This window comes from Cucurbita pepo, chromosome LG18, assembly GCF_002806865.2.
Source record: "Cucurbita pepo subsp. pepo cultivar mu-cu-16 chromosome LG18, ASM280686v2, whole genome shotgun sequence".
NCBI lineage: Eukaryota > Viridiplantae > Streptophyta > Magnoliopsida > Cucurbitales > Cucurbitaceae > Cucurbita > Cucurbita pepo.
The window spans coordinates 7,566,642-7,583,533 of NC_036655.1; the positions used below are offsets into that span (position 1 = coordinate 7,566,642).

At 40.2% G+C, this 16,892-nt stretch overlaps 5 protein-coding genes across 8 annotated transcripts; all 5 read left to right on the top strand.

Annotated features, from left to right (window-relative positions):
• The first annotated feature begins 618 nt into the window (after positions 1–618).
• Positions 619–10,621, top strand: LOC111780274 (DDT domain-containing protein DDR4-like). Of its 3 annotated transcripts, XM_023660627.1 has the most exons (13): positions 622–1,681; positions 1,767–1,877; positions 2,913–2,999; positions 3,110–3,147; positions 3,226–3,307; positions 3,424–3,530; positions 3,651–3,804; positions 4,006–4,098; positions 4,196–4,319; positions 4,464–4,506; positions 4,592–4,780; positions 4,862–5,638; positions 10,607–10,621. In XM_023660627.1, the coding sequence occupies exons 1-12, from the start codon at positions 1,289–1,291 to the stop codon at positions 5,634–5,636; spliced, it is 2,196 nt and encodes a 731-aa protein (XP_023516395.1). In that variant the 5' UTR covers positions 622–1,288; the 3' UTR covers positions 5,637–5,638; positions 10,607–10,621. The 3 variants fall into 3 exon arrangements, with proteins under 3 accessions (XP_023516397.1, XP_023516395.1, XP_023516394.1); XM_023660629.1 differs by lacking the exon at positions 10,607–10,621 and having other exon boundaries at positions 619–1,681; positions 4,868–5,996; XM_023660626.1 differs by lacking the exon at positions 10,607–10,621 and having other exon boundaries at positions 4,862–5,996.
• On the top strand, positions 6,324–7,687 carry LOC111780275 (transcription factor MYB35-like). The gene is made up of 3 exons (XM_023660630.1): positions 6,324–6,485; positions 6,576–6,705; positions 6,789–7,687. The coding sequence occupies exons 1-3, from the start codon at positions 6,353–6,355 to the stop codon at positions 7,636–7,638; spliced, it is 1,113 nt and encodes a 370-aa protein (XP_023516398.1). The 5' UTR covers positions 6,324–6,352; the 3' UTR covers positions 7,639–7,687.
• LOC111780276 lies at positions 7,876–10,834 on the top strand. Of its 2 annotated transcripts, XM_023660631.1 has the most exons (5): positions 7,876–8,389; positions 8,878–8,988; positions 9,094–9,384; positions 10,159–10,230; positions 10,342–10,834. In XM_023660631.1, the coding sequence occupies exons 1-5, from the start codon at positions 7,964–7,966 to the stop codon at positions 10,540–10,542; spliced, it is 1,101 nt and encodes a 366-aa protein (XP_023516399.1). In that variant the 5' UTR covers positions 7,876–7,963; the 3' UTR covers positions 10,543–10,834. The 2 variants fall into 2 exon arrangements, with proteins under 2 accessions (XP_023516399.1, XP_023516400.1); XM_023660632.1 differs by lacking the exon at positions 10,159–10,230.
• Positions 10,835–11,210: 376 nt separating this feature from the next.
• LOC111780277 lies at positions 11,211–12,589 on the top strand. Its single transcript, XM_023660633.1, has 2 exons — positions 11,211–11,932; positions 12,019–12,589. The coding sequence occupies exons 1-2, from the start codon at positions 11,351–11,353 to the stop codon at positions 12,172–12,174; spliced, it is 738 nt and encodes a 245-aa protein (XP_023516401.1). The 5' UTR covers positions 11,211–11,350; the 3' UTR covers positions 12,175–12,589.
• Positions 12,590–13,769: 1,180 nt separating this feature from the next.
• On the top strand, positions 13,770–16,884 carry LOC111780280 (transcription factor bHLH79-like). The gene is made up of 7 exons (XM_023660636.1): positions 13,770–14,136; positions 14,177–14,671; positions 15,083–15,280; positions 15,426–15,491; positions 16,109–16,177; positions 16,267–16,344; positions 16,474–16,884. Exons 2-7 carry the CDS (start codon positions 14,381–14,383, stop codon positions 16,600–16,602), a joined length of 831 nt encoding a protein of 276 aa, XP_023516404.1. The 5' UTR covers positions 13,770–14,136; positions 14,177–14,380; the 3' UTR covers positions 16,603–16,884.
• Positions 16,885–16,892: the final 8 nt, after the last annotated feature.

Genomic DNA, 16,892 nt, shown 5'->3' on the forward strand with positions numbered 1-16,892 from the left:
TTCATGGGTATGAAAGAGGGACTAACTTAATTATTAGTTCGGTTAGTTCCTTATAAGAGTGTGAAAATCTCACTCTAACAGATGCGTTTTAGAACCATGAGGCTGAAAGCGATATGTAACGGGTCATAGCGGACAATATCTACTAGCGGTGAGTTTGAGGTGGTATGCTCACTCTAAACTCGTGATTATGATGGGATTTGAAAGCAGATTCAAGGTGTGGGTATTGGGCTTTCATTTCTGTTCATGATGAAATCCCAAAATGATTGCAACCTGACTGCTACAGAGAGCCTCTACATTAAATTCCAACATAAAAGGAAGAATCTTCAAAACAAATATATTTAATTGATCTTGCTGAAGTAAATCCAGGATTTAGCAGAAAGTTGACTCATTTAGATCAGCTGCCTTTTTGCTTAGAATGGTTCATTAAGCAGCTTAACTCCTTAATTAGCAATGTTAACTTTTAATACAGCAAAAACCCCTCAAAAGGGTAGAAGGTAAATATAGAAAAACCCAGAGAGCCATACACACCATTGAAATTGAAAATGATAATCACTCATCTCCAAGAGAAAAATGAAAGGGGTTTCTATTCCTTTTTGTTAAAACCAAACCCAAAGTTCTAAACTTTGTTGGATTAACAAGTTTGATGGGTGAAAAGAAAGGACATTCAAACAGTAACCCACCAATGGGATCACAAGGGTGGAGGCAGGGGAGAGGAAAACCCTAAAATTATCTTATTATTTCCCCCTTTCTTTTACATCCTTACAAGCCACAGCAAACATAAATGGTTGGGTAAGCATAAAAATTCCATCTTTATGATAGATTTATTAAAGGGGGTTGTTTGAAACACATGTTCAGGGAAAGGAATTTACTGATACGTTAAAAACAAATTCAAAGGCTCTCAAATCCAATTTCCAGGTAGTGTCCTTAGCCCTTCAATCTCTTTATTCCCCCCATCTTCCACAATTTCTGTTTCCTCTCCCCTTCCTCTGTGTTTGTTGTGTTGTTAAAATTTCCCCCATTTGGTTGTGGGGGGGAAAAGGCAAGGAAGAAAACAAACACGTTTAGCATAGAAATACAAAAACCTAACTCTTTTCCTTCAATGATGGTTTGGACCTTTGGTCCTCCATCTTCGTCTTTGCGCTTCTGGGTTCTCTGTTAACAATTAAAACTAACCCCTTTTGTTGTTTCTAATTCGTTTCTCTTTCAAATGCAAATATCCCCAACTGGGTTTCTTTTACATGTAATCTTCCTTCTTTAACTCGCTTTGTCGTTCGTGATCTCCCCGACTATGTCGCAAGATTCTTCTTCTCCTCCGATCCCTTGTGACCGATCCTCCCCTGAGCCACTTTCCCACATCGAAAACCCCAACCCCAGAACGGCTATTGCCGAGAACGAGCCCACGACCACGACCACAACGACCAACACTGAACAGCCAACCACGAGGAGGAACCGACCCTCTCGCGCTTGCACTATTCGTGCTGCCGAGCGGCTGTTGGCGGCTCAGTCAGTGGTCGAGCGGAAGCCGAAGCCTAAAAAGGAGCAGCAAAACGATGAGTCTCCAGAGCAGCAGCAATGCAGTAAGATCGTGACGCCGCTGGTTGAGGAGCCTTCGCCCTCACAGTTGCCGCGTTGGAGCCTCCGGTCCAAGTGGGAACTGGCGTCAGTACTTAATTTCTTGCATGTAAGCTTCGGCGAGTTATGTCTTCATCACCAAATTTTGCATATTGCTGCGTTTATGACTTCAATTTCTCTTTTGTGAGCTGCAGGTCTTTAGGCCATTACTGAATATTCATAATGAGTTCACAGTGGAGGAGTTTGAGACGGCCTTGATTGCACCCAACGACACTTTGAGTGACATACACATTCCATTACTAAAGGTTCGAACTTGAATTTTAACTCCAATGTTTGTGCTGAGCTTGTACTTCTCTGATTGAAAAAAGAGTGTGCGTGAACCGTTCATGATGAAAATTAGTCTTTTGCAAGTGTTTTTACTAGACAGGGAATGCTATTGTTGGTTTTTCTTTTCGATGATCGATGTTTTGTTTGATTAAAAACAACTTTTAACTGTTATATTGTCGATTGCTTTTATGCTAATGTATCGGCTTGGTTCGTAAAATGGCTCTCGTGTGCCGGGTAAATCTTTTAATACTTTGAAACTGTTGGGTGGATATGTATTGTAGATGATTAGCCATCCCATTTTTTGTTGCTAGCCTTCTGATGTTTAGAGCTTTTCTAATTTTTTGGAAATCGAAAACTTAGAGCACGTGATGAATTAAACAATGTCGATTGATAACTTGCTCACCACAGTTTTAGTTTGTCAGGTGAATTAAGCTTTTCCCCTTCTTGTTGGCTGTTAGATGATATTTCAATATGTAGTTCTCAGAAATGAACTTTAGTTATTGAAGTAGGGCGCATGGCCCGTTTGCATGCTCAAAGCTCTTCTCTCAGATCATGTGTTCAACGCCCTCACCATCAAAAGGAAGTGTGAGCTCCCACATTGGTTGGAGAGGGAAACGAAGCATTCCTTATAAGGATGTGGAAACCTCTCCCTAGTGGACGCGTTTTAAAACCTTGAGGGAAAGCCCGGAAGGGAAAGTGCAAAGAGGACAATATCTGCTAGCGGTGGGCTTAGGCGGGAAAAAACTATACTTGGCATGACCTCCTTGGGTGTCACATGTTTTCTTTGCTTAGCATCATGTTACTTTGATCTGAAAATTTTACCCTTTTGTTTCGTTCGTATAATTTGTTTTTCGGTAATCAATCGAATATTTTATCCTTAGATCAAGTTGCCACCACACCTCTATGTTAACCTTGTTATCTAATGCAGACTTAACTATGTTGCTAGTTCATTTGAAAATGTGTTTCTCTTGCTCTCAACAAGAGCTCCCTATAACTTTTACTCTGTTTTTCAGGCAATTCCTCCTATTACAAGAATGGCCCTCACTCGGGATACGTGGGTGACTGTGTTGTGCAGAAAATTACGGGACTGGTGGCACTGGGTATCTACCCTATTTTTCTTATTTAGCCATATATTCCTTTCTCGTGACCGTCGTAGAATACTATATTTCCAGCTTCCAATCTGAACCACAGTCCTTGGTCTATTATGCAGGTTGCTGAAGGGGATCTGCCTATCGTTGCTTCACACGGGTGAGTACTTACAGATTTCCTGTCCCATATACAATAATGTTCTTCATTTTCATGTGCCTAATCGTCGTGGGTGTTCAGTGTCGAAATAGAAGTTTATAAAACTCTTGATCCTGGGATGCGTGTGGTCATCTTGAAAGCGCTATGTGACATTCGAGTGGAGGTACTGTTGTTTTCTTAATAACATCAAATTTGTTATTCATTGCCTTTTTCTCTGAGCTTTCAAGTAATCAAGGTTTAAGGCATTGTTATTCATTTTTGCTCTATTGTTTGTTGCAGCAAGAAGATATCCGGAGCTACATCGAAAATTCATTAAAACATGGAGTTCAACTTTCAGCATTTCGCAAAGAACGAATCGGTGGAGATTCACATGGAACTTATTTCTGGTAATGTAGTTTTGTTTTAACCTCATCATATTGTGGCATGTTTTTTTTGACGGTACAAAAGATCCCGACTTTTTAAATGCGTTATTTTGTGTGTTGACCATGTGGCAATTGTTATTGCAGGTACGAAGATGATCCCATAATTGGTCATCGTTTGTACCGTGAGATTAGGAAAGTCGAGTTGAAAAAAGCCAAGAAAGGTTCACAGGTCCTCCCTTGTACAACATATCAGTGGGAATCTGTTGCAACCAGTTTTGATGAATTTCAAGATGTATCAGTGAGTCTCTAAACTTGATGAGTATCCATTACTCACTTCTTGTTCTTTTTCCATCTTTTATTGGATGAGCTTTGTTCCTTACCTTTTCTGTTCTTGTGTATACCATTTAACGGTTGTTTTCTGGCCACCGCGTCGTACCGAATCTTTGAACTCTGTGATCCAATATCTTGTTAGAACTTCTTTCTATGAATGATGCTGCAGGAAAAGCTTTTCACGAGTAAAAATCGGTCAGAGGCTTCACTTGGGAAAAAGTTGAAGATCGACATGCTTCCCGAGATCGAGAAAGTTCATAAGGTACTTGATCGTGCTGCATTTACTTGGTCTGGATGTGATTTTATCCTCAGATCCTTGCTTATTCTTGCTCAAGTGCTGCATTTACTTATTCTAACAGAGAAAAGAAAGGTTGCTGAAAAAACAGCATAGACAAGCTCTTCTCTTGGATAATTTTGCACTTGTCGACGGGCTTGGTCCAGGACGCTCACTTCGTGACAGAAAACCCGTCACTTATACTTTTGGTATGCAGATTTTAGTTCGGTCTTTGTTCTTTCGTTTTCGGGAAGTTTTTAGCTATTTTAGTTCGTGTTTTTTATACGCTTTTTTCGATGAGAACTGAACAAGCAAAATCCTGATATGCTAATATCCCAGTACTCATTTTGCAGATGATTATGACCGATCAATCAATGAGGCTATCAAGACAACCAAGTATGGATTTAGTATCTTTCTCCTTTACTATGAGATCCTCATCTTCTCCCTAGGCCTTACAGTATCATCTTCGCTCTTGTGTCAGGCGTAAGCCACCATCTCCAGAACCTAATCACAGAAGAGAAGCTGCTGTAAATCTCGAACCTTCTGCGAACGGAAAATGGAGCAGTCCATCATTTGCGTCTCAAAACTTCAATTTCAGTGCACTATCTCCCAAGTCGCCTGATTATGACGACGTCGATGAAGACCATATGTCCGAACAGTTGGATCGCAGGTATAGAACATGGTAAACTTTGTGTTTCTGTTACCTTAAACTATTACCAGGTTCGTTCTAAGTTGTTGTTTTTCCATTTAGCAATAGGCGAAGACAAAGGCCACAACGGTATTCAGAAAAGGATTATGTGGAAGCATTATCAGATAATGATGCAGATTTCGACAGTGATGATGACATAGTTGGTGAAGCTGTATACGACGAGGAGTATTTACGAAAACGCAAACAGAGGAGGAAGACATCGAGCAGTTCAGAAGGCGATGAGGAGTATCACTATGAAGAGGAAAACGAGGAAGAGGAGGAGGAAGAAGAAGAGGAATCGTTGAGCATTAGTGAAGATAGCGACCAGCCACGAAAAGTAAAAAAATTGCGGGGACGTACACGGAGGGAAACAAAGTTAAGGTCGTCTGGCGAGATTCAGTCCGGTCTTAGACGTAGTAGAAGGGCGACTCGAAGCAAAATAAATTATGGACAATATGATCTATCAGAATCAGAACCAGAGAACAATAAAGTTAAAAAGACCAATGCCAATGTGTCTGATGAGCACACAGATGCTAGTGAGAATGAGAATGAGAATGGGGATTATTCAGTTGAAAGTCGAGAGTCTGACAATGAGGACGACGAAGAAGAAGAAGAAGAAGACGACGACGACCAAGTAATGAAAGTCGATCAACCTGATGAAGTGTATGCAGAGAACATAGAGGAGAAAAATCCTCCTCCTGAAAAGTCGAACGGCCTAGATCAAGAAGAAACCGATGGTGCATCAAAAAGACTTCTCGACCTAAACGAGCTTGCTCCCGGCTCTGGTTTCGACGATGCTCCAACCACAGAAACGAAAGATGATACAAATGAGTTCTAATAGTTTTCGCTCGTGAAATAGTAAAGTATAAATTTTGTGGTAAGTGCCTGCAGAAGATATTAGCATCGGAGTTCCTTCTTCCTCAGGTCAATTGGAGCAGTCAGTCATCTTGGTGCAGTTAGTGCAGCAAGGAGCAAACGGATGATGATAGATTAGAGAGTCCATTTTTTTTAAGTAATGTCCACATTCAATGAAAACCCAACAAAAGATGGAAGGTGTTTCTATACTTTTACCCATCATTGTACAATAACCTTTTGATTCATATTGTAACCCAAAGAGTTGGGTTTTAGATGTATTATGATACTCATTTTAAATCGCCCTCTACATATAATGGGTTGGATGGGTCTGCTGCTTATATCACTTGCAGATATTGCTTATATTATTACTTAGATGCAATGCACATGACTGAGTATTAAATACGAGCAATTAAAAGAATGGTTAACCGAATAGTTCACCTGATTCAAACCTGCTCGAAATATTCCAAGACACAGAAAGGTCATTATTTCTAGTTTCTTCTTAGACTCTGTTGTTGACGTAGATGATGTGTGGAGGAGGTCCATGCTTTTCTTGCTTCCACACTTATCATACCTCCTAAACAATATCATTTCTTCCTCCCATTCCCTTTAAGGACCATTTTCAAACAACGTTTTTTAAGTCAAATTTCGCCCCTTGATTTCATATTTTTTGACGTGTTTTCAAGGACGAACGGATAAAATATGGTTAGAGTTCCTTGCTGTGACAAACTAAACCTCAAAAGGGGTCTCTGGACTGCAGAGGAAGATGCAAAGATACTCGCTTATGTATCGAAGCACGGGACGAGTAATTGGACCTCGGCTCCAAAGAAAGCAGGTTAACACTTGAACTTCTGATGATTTTGGTTCATTTTTTATACGTAGATGCTCCTGTGAACTTGGATACTGTGTTTGAGATGTTTCATAGGATTAAGGAGATGTGGGAAGAGTTGCAGACTTAGATGGACGAGTTACTTGAGGCCTGATCTTAAGCATCACAACTTTACACCACAAGAAGAGGAATTGATTATCAGGCTTCATGCAGCAATTGGTAGCAGGTACATTAGTAACAAGAAGGTGTTACTTAAGAGGTCTAATGATTGTTCTCATTATTTTGTGTTATTCTTGTGCGTGAGTGCAGATGGGCTATAATAGCTCAGCAGCTTCCTGGAAGAACGGATAATGATGTGAAGAATTACTGGAACACGAAGCTGCGAAAAAAGCTTTCTGAAATGGGAATCGATCCAGTTACGCACAAGCCATTCTCCCAAATCTTAGCCGATTATGGAAACATTGGTGGCCTCCCAAGATCCACCAGTAGAATTGGGTCTCTCAGTAGAGATTTGAAAACTTCACCCTATATGAAACCAGAACAACACTCAAATTCAGCTCAAGAACTCTTTAGAGGCATCGATGTCATTATGTCGTCGCCGACGATGCTATTGCCAGAAACTGAACCATCGATAGACAAGTTCACGAATGGCAACGTCCACCGATTAAACACCAACCCTTCTTTGAATCTTCTGGCTCAGCTGCATGCAATGCAGCTGGTGACAGAAGCCTCACATTGCACTTCCAATGAACCAATTCAACCCCATTTCAATACTCAAGGCTATCTACCATCTTCATCTTCTTCTTCCTCTACTACTACAGCTGGTGGTAGAAACTCTTCCTCAGCCTTTATCTGGCAGGATTTTCTTCTCGAAGACGCATTCTTACCTTCCGAGCCTCGAGAACACGAAAGTGTAGCTGAGCTTCCGTTAAATCAAAATGCTTTCCAAACACAAAATGGAATATCAAAAGACGAGATGAATAAAGAGAAATCTGAGTACCAATACGATAGATTTGAAGCAATGCATTGCTTGACTGAAAACGATGATGTTGAAGCTTCATCGTCTACTGAAAACACATTCATAGAAACTTTGTTTCATCAAGAGGACAAGATTTTGTTTGACTTCCTCAATCTCTTAGATGAACCACTTTACGATTAATTGCCATTTATTTAGTTCTTTTCGGATGTTGGTAATGATAATTTCCAACTAAATGAAAATTTAAAATATTTTAAAATAAAGTACAAATATTTTCAATAATTTAGCTCATTTAACAAAAAGAATATGAACACAAACAATAATAACGGATCCTATAAATTGAAAGAAAATTGTGACATAGATTCACTTTTTTTTTTTTTTTTTTTTTTTTTTTTTTTTTTTTTTTTTTTTTTTTTTTTNTTTTGGAAATTTGTAAATTTATGAAATTGGAGGGAGGGAGGATCGTAAACGGAATCCGAGATTGAGCAACAGAGCTCGAGAAGAATCCATGGTGGCCATTTCCCTTTACAGAGGGAACCTCCACAGGGTCTCCGATGTGCCTCGTCGCTGGCTTATGCCGATCCACAACATTTCTATTAGAGACTTCAAATCCCTTCTGCACCGTCGTTCAAAAGCCCTCTCTCGCCTCTTCGCCACCGCCTCTTCTTCTCCGGCTAAAGTTTCTACTTCCCCTAACTCTAATCCTAATTCGAATTCTTCAATTAAACCAGACGGTGAAGGACTCAGAAATAATGTTAAGAAGAGGAAGCAGTCGGACATTGGCGATGGTTGTTTGGGAAAATCAGCCGAAGAATTTGATTGTGTGAATGGCCCGAGACCTTGCTTTGCCGAGCAAGGTTCTGATCCAGTGGAAAATGGTGGCGCGCATTCTAACAAGGAAAATCATGCTGTATTAGAAAACCCTAACAAAGAGGTATGGATTATGACCACCTCGATTAATTTTCAATTTTTGTTTTCCATTTCATTTTGTGTATGCTTGAAGTCTATCGATCTTACCTGAGTTCCAAATTTTAGTGGTCGTATGACAGTTTTTTTGGCTCGTCCTGAATTTTGGCGCGGTTGTGTTCTTGTTGTTATTATCATTATTGTTCTACATGGTGAGTTAGTTTTGTTACATCTAAAATAAAGTGATTACCATTTAACGAGTCTTTGAGATATTTGGGAATGTTTTGAGATCACCATTGCTAACTGTATGCGAAGCTTGTAATGTTGTTGAGTGTTCTTGTTGGTATAAGAAAGTTGAGGTAGATGGAAGTAAAATCAAGAGCATTCTTGTTTTCTTTAACTGTGGGATTGAAGGAAGAGCTTCCGAGATTCTTGTCGATATAGGTCTCGTGCCTCGATACCAGCCTCGGGTTTCTTTCGTTTTACCTTCTCCATTAATGTGTGTCACTGTGTTAGGCAAATGAGGAGGATTTGTTAGATGTCGAGGAGAACAGGAAAAAGGAAGTTGAAGAGAAGCTAAAAGTTTTGAATGAGACAAAACATAATCTTGTGCAAGTGTTAAAACAGGTATGTTACTGATCCTTCCACCTTGCCCGTCCGCTACCAAAATCCCCTTAACTACCTATGGGATTGATAAGTGAAGTAGGTCATTTTCTTGGTGTTGGTTGACAGATCTTCCATGTGGAAGAGGAAGTAAAAAGGCGTAGGAGTTTGCAAGGGACAGAAATTCGCGCTTCTGCTCCTCCTCTTCAACTGGATGCCTCAGCCGATACGGGGTCGATGACCAGACCGCTTGCTCCTAGGGTAGCCACAGAAGTGAATGCTAATGGAGATACTGAAGGTGGAGAAGCTGATGATCTTTTGAACCAGAATGTTCTTTCTCGTCAGATGCTTCGGAACTGCAGTACGTCGCCTTCTTCAGAGTCTCCTCTTAGAAGGCCTGCCCACATACAACCTAATATGGTAATTGGTGTCACTATGACTTGCGTCCATTTCATTATAGCTTTATATGAGTTCATGATCAGTATCCTTGTTTTGTTGACTTTATGCCTCTGGAACGTAAGAATAATTTTTATTGATATTTTAGTTATTTGAATCACTGAACTTGCTCATACAAGATTTTATTTCTTTCTTTCTTGTGGGGGTGAGGGGTGGCCAGGTAAGAATGTACAATTCCCACGACTTATTACAATGTTAATAAGTAGAAAAAAAATATAATCAAAGGGCTCGGTTGGAGAGGACGTTGGGCCTCTAAGGTGGGTGGATTGTGAGATCCCACGTCGGTTGGAGAGGAGAACGAAACATTCTTTATAAGGGTTTGAAAACCTCTTCCTAGCACACGCGTTTTAAAATCTTGAAGAGAAGCCCAAAAAGGAAAACCCAAAGAGGACAATATCTGCTAGCGGTGGGCTTGGACTGTTTATAGAGATGCTTTTGAATTCTCCTCAGGAAGAAGGGCAAAGTTTTAGAATAATAGATTTTTTAGAGAGATTGAGAGGTCGGGTGAGGAAGTTTGGTGTCTGCCACTCGGCTTTTTCTCGACCATGAGCTTGGTCGTGTTCTTTTGAATTGGGGTCATTTTCTGTAGTTAATCTGAGACTTTTTTTTTGCCTTGTTGGAGCTTGTTCTTTTATATGGCCGGTAAGACATCAATCACATTTTTAGTACCTTTAGATTCAGTATAAGACTTCTTTGGAATTCCTATCAAAATTATGATCTTTTACATTAAACAATCAGCTTCAGAGTTGTAGGCGATTCTTTGGTGGGTTGCATTCTGTGTCAGAGTCTAGATGTCTACCGAGAAAAAATGTATCACTCAAGTTTAAACCATACCATCTCCTCTATGCTTGATGTGAAAAATCAAGCCACATTCATCTGTTTTATCATTTTTCTAGTGAAGTAAAATTCCATCATGTGCAGGGCTCGCATCCATCCCGAACAAATTTTAGCGTTACTGGGAGTCCGTCGTGTTTACCTCCGGCCGGGCAATCTGGGCTTCCTCCAAACCTGCCCACACTATCTGTATCTGGAACCAACTACATTGCATCCTCACATTCTCCTGCAGCATCTGGGGGCACTTCAGTTCTCAGAGATGCTCGGCAGCCTAGCCCTTGGAATTAGAGGTCGTCTCTGTAATTCACATTGATGAGTTCGTTTTGATTCTCGACTTCCTGGTTCGGCAGAGCAAAGTGAGTTCTAAGACTAGTTTCATGATGTATAGTCATTCTCCTGTGAAAATTAGGTTTGATGATCTACCCAGCTGCAAGTTTGCATTTGGGATAACTCATAACATCGTCCCGCCGATGTTTTTGTATTTTTATCAAGTATATCACTCGCAAAACTGTAAGGATGCTTCACTCCTTCGCTTTTGACTTCTTGAACCTATTCTATTGGTAAGGCCCAAACTCACTTAGATGACGTTGCAAGGATCTAACCGAAGATTACTCCAATAGATCAACCTAACCTAGCTCAACCTACTTAAACAACCTAAAGGCTTGGCTCGGTCTGAAGTAAGAAGAAAGTAAGATAAAAGAGTTGACATTGTATATCCGAAAAATTTCAATGGGATTGGATGACCTTAGCCTCAAACATAAGTTGTTCATGCTCAGTTTTACACTTCGTGGTGTTCTTTTGGAGTAATACTTTTAACTGATTACGACTGTATGAAAACTTTTCTTTTAGAATTCCTTCGTAATATCATCCTTTCCTCTGCCACCACATTCACAATCATGACCGCAACCATGCCCACGACCTTTACTTTCCTTGTTGTGANAAAACTAAAATAGAACAATAAATTCAGTGGTCAATTTCGATAAGGGACTGTGTGTGCAGAAGCAGTTAAGTTAGATTGACCATCAACAGCCCCATATCTCACCCACACGACTACCCACCACCCTCTGCATTCCCAAGCTCTCAATCTCACAAATCCATGGCTTCTCACGAAACTTCCTCATCCATCGACCCCAACCGTAGAAACCATCCCGCCGCCGCCGCCTCCGTCGTCACTCTCGCCGCTGTCTCTCCCAACCCAACATCACCAAAACTAGATCCCATAACCCCTTTGTCGGACTCAGACAAGTTGTCAAAATCACATCCACCTTCCCCCAAAATGGTCGGCCCCAGAACAGTGCAAATGGTAGCCAAAAAACCCAACGAAGCCCCTCAGGAACACTCTACCACAGAGAAATTCAACGACTCTGAAGAGAAATTCGAACGCATGATCAACTGTATCACAGCCAAAGAAAGGGAAATGAAGCAGCTCCTAAAGGAACACGAACATCTCACTCGCAGGCTCTCTGTTTCTCTTTCTTCATCACGGAGTGGAAGAAGAAGAAGATCAATCTGTGGCTCACAGATTGAATTAGCAGACGTGTTTGCTAACAACGGTGTCAAAGTGGTTTCAGCCGATATGCCGCCGTTTATGCAGATCCACGCCGTAGATTGCGCTAGAAAAGCCCACGATAGTATGGAAAAGTTCACTTCCAAATCCCTTGCATTGACTCTCAAGAAGGTACACACGAATCGATTACCCAACTTCTTTTTAGAAAAAAGGTCATTTTGTTCAGAATGTTGATTTGGGTTGGCTGAATTTGGCAGGAATTCGATGGGGTTTACGGGCCGGCATGGCATTGTATTGTGGGGAAGAGTTTTGGGTCATTTGTGACACACTCAGTGGGTGGATTTCTGTACTTCTCCATGGCTCAAAAGCTTTACATTCTGCTCTTCAAAACCACTGTACAAAGAGCCAATTAGAAACACTCAATCGCTGATCATGTTTAGGCAGAGCAACAACTCTGTTCTTTTCTTGTTTCAACTCTGTTTAGTTATGATTTCGCCATTGATGTTCATAATCGAATTGAAGGTGATGGGTATGGCGATAATGGTGAATGGTGTGGAGTGGTAGCTGCAGTAAATGCAGATTGAGATTTGAGTATTGAGATACATTTACAGACGATAATGATTGCAGAGTCGAAGGCCCACATCATTCATTTTCTGGGTTTGGATTTATACTCTGTTCTTCAATGTTCGGACGTAAGGATGTGCAGATGATAAGATTTCTTTTTCCTTTTTCTGGGGATATTTGTTCAATCCTTATTTACCACCATGTAATGGCTCCGATATTTATACGGACTCATAACGAGTGTCGAATCTAAATTTCAAATTCTAATAGGTATATGGAGCATGAGACAGCGTTGGTAACTTTTTTATTGAAAAATGAAGTAAAAAATAAAGGAAAAGTTGATTGGAAGTGGTAGGTAAGGTGAGTTATAGAAGATTCCAAATTAATGGTTAATGATAGAGTGAGAGAGAATGGCAGGGTGGGGCTGTGGGAATAGTTAACTTAAAAGAGTTATCTTTTCTGATAGCTCCTATTCATAGGGCTAACCTATGTTATCCCCACTGCCCATTCAAGGACTCTGACTGACTCATCATCAACCCCCACTCCCCACACCCTAACCCACCCATGGTTATCTAGTAACCTAAGCCTGGAATTGGGTTGGGCCTGTGGGAGTTTCAAAGTCCATTTGGGCCGAACTATGGGCTTGGGTCAGGCCCAAAACAAACTGGGGAATCAATAAGATTAGGGTGACAAGTGGCAAAGCAGACAACACAGGGTGGATGTGGAAGGATGAGCGATGAATCAAAAGCTTGCATTTTTTTATAGCATCAAATTGGAAGTATCTATATGGAAGGCAAGTGCTAAACCAACTTTCTGAATTTGGTTTAAATTTTGAAGTATTTTATCATCTTATTTGGAAATGACAATGATTTTTGCTTTATTTGGCAACTTTACCTAAAATTCAATTTATACACTTTTTAATAAGCCTACCAAATACTTCAATTTCAAAGTTGATTGAGACACGTGCCAATTAATTATTGATACATCACAGGAAAATATTTCTTGAATAAACTTTATTCAGTAACTTCTTCAACCTAACAATTTAAAACATGTTTGGAAGGGATTATGAAATTATTAGAGTTTTCTACCGGAATACTTGTTTGTTGCTTCTAAGAGTCAAAGCTACTATAACCAACCCGACTTATTTTAACATGATTCTTCCTAAAAAGTCACCCAACATAGAATTTCTCTAAGTAAGCATACTTAACTTTAGAGTTTCTAAGATTGAACTACCAAAAAGGGATGTATATCTTATCGAGTTAGGTAGTAACTTCGATTCTTTTAAGTTTTTCTCAACAATACTGTTCTTAGGATCACTTTTTCCGAGGGAGAGAAAAAAGAGGAATTGGTCACTTTGGAAGGAAATGAAGATGAGGAAGGGAAGTGGGGTAAGAAACCATGTAAGGAAAGCTTAAAAGATCCTTTATGGGTATCAATTACTTGGGTATGGCTCAATGTTCATTTATGTGCTAACCAAGTTAGGCCTTGACAGTGCCCTTCGGCCTTAACTTTGCTGCACAATCCAATTTCATTTTCTCAACTTCAAGAGCTACAGACATAGCGTTAGGCAATTGATAGATAGTTCTCAGAGAGTTGGGAGCTATCTCAACACATATGTAGGGAGGAAAAAAGCAAAGTCTCGTCCCTGCTAGTTTTCTTTAGTAAAATGTGAAAGCACTGAGATGAAAAGGGTGGTTTGGTTGTCTAATCGCTTTCGGCCTCATAAAGCTTCGATCTTTTCACTCATCCTTTGGGTCAAACATTACAGGTGAGAAAGAGAGTATAGTGGCGCCACCGCTGCCAAAAAGATCCGCCTCTCTCTCTCTCTCTCTCTCTCTCTCTCTCTCTCTCTCTCTCTCTCTCTCGGACCCCGTCTGAAAAGGCTACTTCTTTCCCGCCCTTCACTTCCCCGGCCCCCCCAAACTGCTTCATAAATAATCTCTCAGCTACCTACACTTCCACTCGAATTGGGTATCTCTATCTTCAATTACAGGCTAGAAATCTCCTCGATTTCTTATTGGGTGTCCCAAATTGACATCTGATTTGGATACCTTGCGAATGGATCTTCCACTTGTTAACGAATCATCCTTCTCCGCTGCGAATCCTTCTGCTTACAGCTTAGCCGCGATTTGGCCTTTCGGTGGGGAGCAGGGCGGGAACGCATTGGGTCTCCGAATGGCTAGTTTGAGTCAGAATCTTGGTGGGTTTCCCGAGAGCTCCACGAATCGCGACGGATCAATGGAGGAATCGACTGTGACGGAGCAGAGTGGCGGTGGGAGAAAGAGGAAGGATGTGAGCTCTGAGGATGAATCTTCGAGAATGGTTTCCACCAGTAGTGCTAATCAATTGGTTAGTTTTCATTTCCACTTCTTGTTTTTCTTCCTCAAATCCCTTTTGCTCTCAATTTAGCTACGTTGACCCAATTTTGTCCTCCTTGGACAAATCTGTACACTGTTAGTTCGGTCTTTCACTTTTGAAAGGTGCCACTCTTTTTCTTTCTTTTTTGAAGGGGAGGAGCTCCCAAGGAAGAGAAAACAGCTAATAATCTTTATAAACCATTCTTGTTGCCCCTCTCTGCCAAGATTACCAAGAAACTTGCCCAAATGATGTATGCAGATATTTAAAACTTGGACTGCTGATCATATATCTCGACACTGGCTACCTGCATTAAAGCACTTTTGTCTTTGAATTCTAATAACTTGGCCTATTACTGACTTATTAATCAAGATAGTAACAGTATCACCACTCCATTTCATACAGAGTAACTCAAATGGTAAACGGATGAAAGTGGTGGCATCCAGACATGAAGGTGGTGGTATAAAAGCTGAAGTAGAACCTAGCTCAGCAGATGGTAAGAAGCTGGCCGAGCAAAGCCGGAAACCCGAACCACCAAAAGATTACATCCATGTCAGAGCGAGAAGGGGCCAAGCTACTGATAGCCATAGTTTAGCAGAAAGAGTAATGTACTTTTCTAAGTTATTTGGAATTCAAATATCTCAGACAGTTCTTAGCATTCTGTCTAACAGCTTCAAGTTTCTGGTGGAGATTTGGAATGTTTATCTATCAATTTTGCCTGTTTGTCTTACTATACCCATTTGTGCAGGCAAGAAGAGAGAAGATCAGTGAGAGAATGAAAATTTTGCAGGACTTGGTTCCCGGTTGTAACAAGGTACTCTTTATCTGTTACGTTGTCTGCAAGTATCCTGCAGTTCTTTAACAGAAGGGGGAAAAAAATGCTAAATCTAATTGATATAGAAGATGTAGAAGAGAAAGAGTAAATGTTACCGTCCAAATCTACGGCTAGCAGATATTGTCTTCTTTTGACTTTTTAAAACGTGTCTGCTAGAGAGAGGTTTCGACACCCTTATAAAAAAATAATTAGTTCCCCTCTCCAACCGACGTGGGATCTCACAGTAAATTTACTTCTAAACATGAACGATAGTTGCAACATAGCCATAACCGTTGTATCCAATAAGCTTTCCTTCAAATCTTTTACATCCTTCGTTCTTTCTATATCTGTAAAGTCAGAGGGATAAGAGGAGGTGAAAGCAGCAAATTGGGAGCTAAAGAGAAGGAAAGAAATGAGAACTGCAGTAGATGAAGAAAGCCACCGAGAGGAATTAATATAGAAAAAGGAAAACTAGAGAGACGTTCCCATTGGAGTGTTCTAAGAAAATTAAGAAAAGAACACCAGAACAAAGCTAATCTATCTATGAGTTTGGTTGCAGTCATTGAAAATCAAGTTCATATTATAATTTTTCTTTATTGGTATTTTCCTCCTGTTAGGTTATTGGAAAAGCACTTGTTCTTGATGAGATAATAAATTATGTCCAATCACTCCAACGTCAAGTCGAGGTACTTATTCTAATCATGGGTTCGTCCTTTCATTTCAGAACCTTTTCTCAATTTACTCTGACCTTTGAATATTTGGCTCAAATTTTTAGTTACTCTCCATGAAGCTTGAAGCTGTGAATTCCAGAATGAACTTAAGCTCAGCCATAGAAGTTTTTACCGCAAAAAATGTAAGTTTCATTTCATGTATCTAGAGAAAAACAATACAAAATGGAGTTCAATTAGTTGCCAATGGTGCAGTAAACGAAGGAAGAAAAAACAGATTCTTATTTCCTAAACTCTCTCTTCTAACGTTTCAGATGGTTAATCAACCATATGATGCAGTTGGAATATTATATGGTTCACAAGCGGCAAGAGATTATACCCAAGCTGCGCAACCGGAATGGTTGCATATGCAGATCGGTGGAAGCTTTGAAAGAACATCTTAGACCTCAATAGGCATCTTATAATCCAATGTCAAAATTGATTTTGCTTCCTCATTCAGTTCAGTAGATATAGATTTGTTTGATCATTTGGTATCAAATACTTGTACTATCGTCCCTTTGGGGACATCTGATATACTTGGAACGATCAAATACTTGAATTATCTGCAAAACTGAACCAACTTCCAATTTGTATCTTATTGACTGATAAATCTGTAGTGCAGTTGCACTGGAGTGAACATACTAAGCTTCCCTTTCTGCTCTTAATTTTGTTTGCTGCCATGAATAGATTTGAT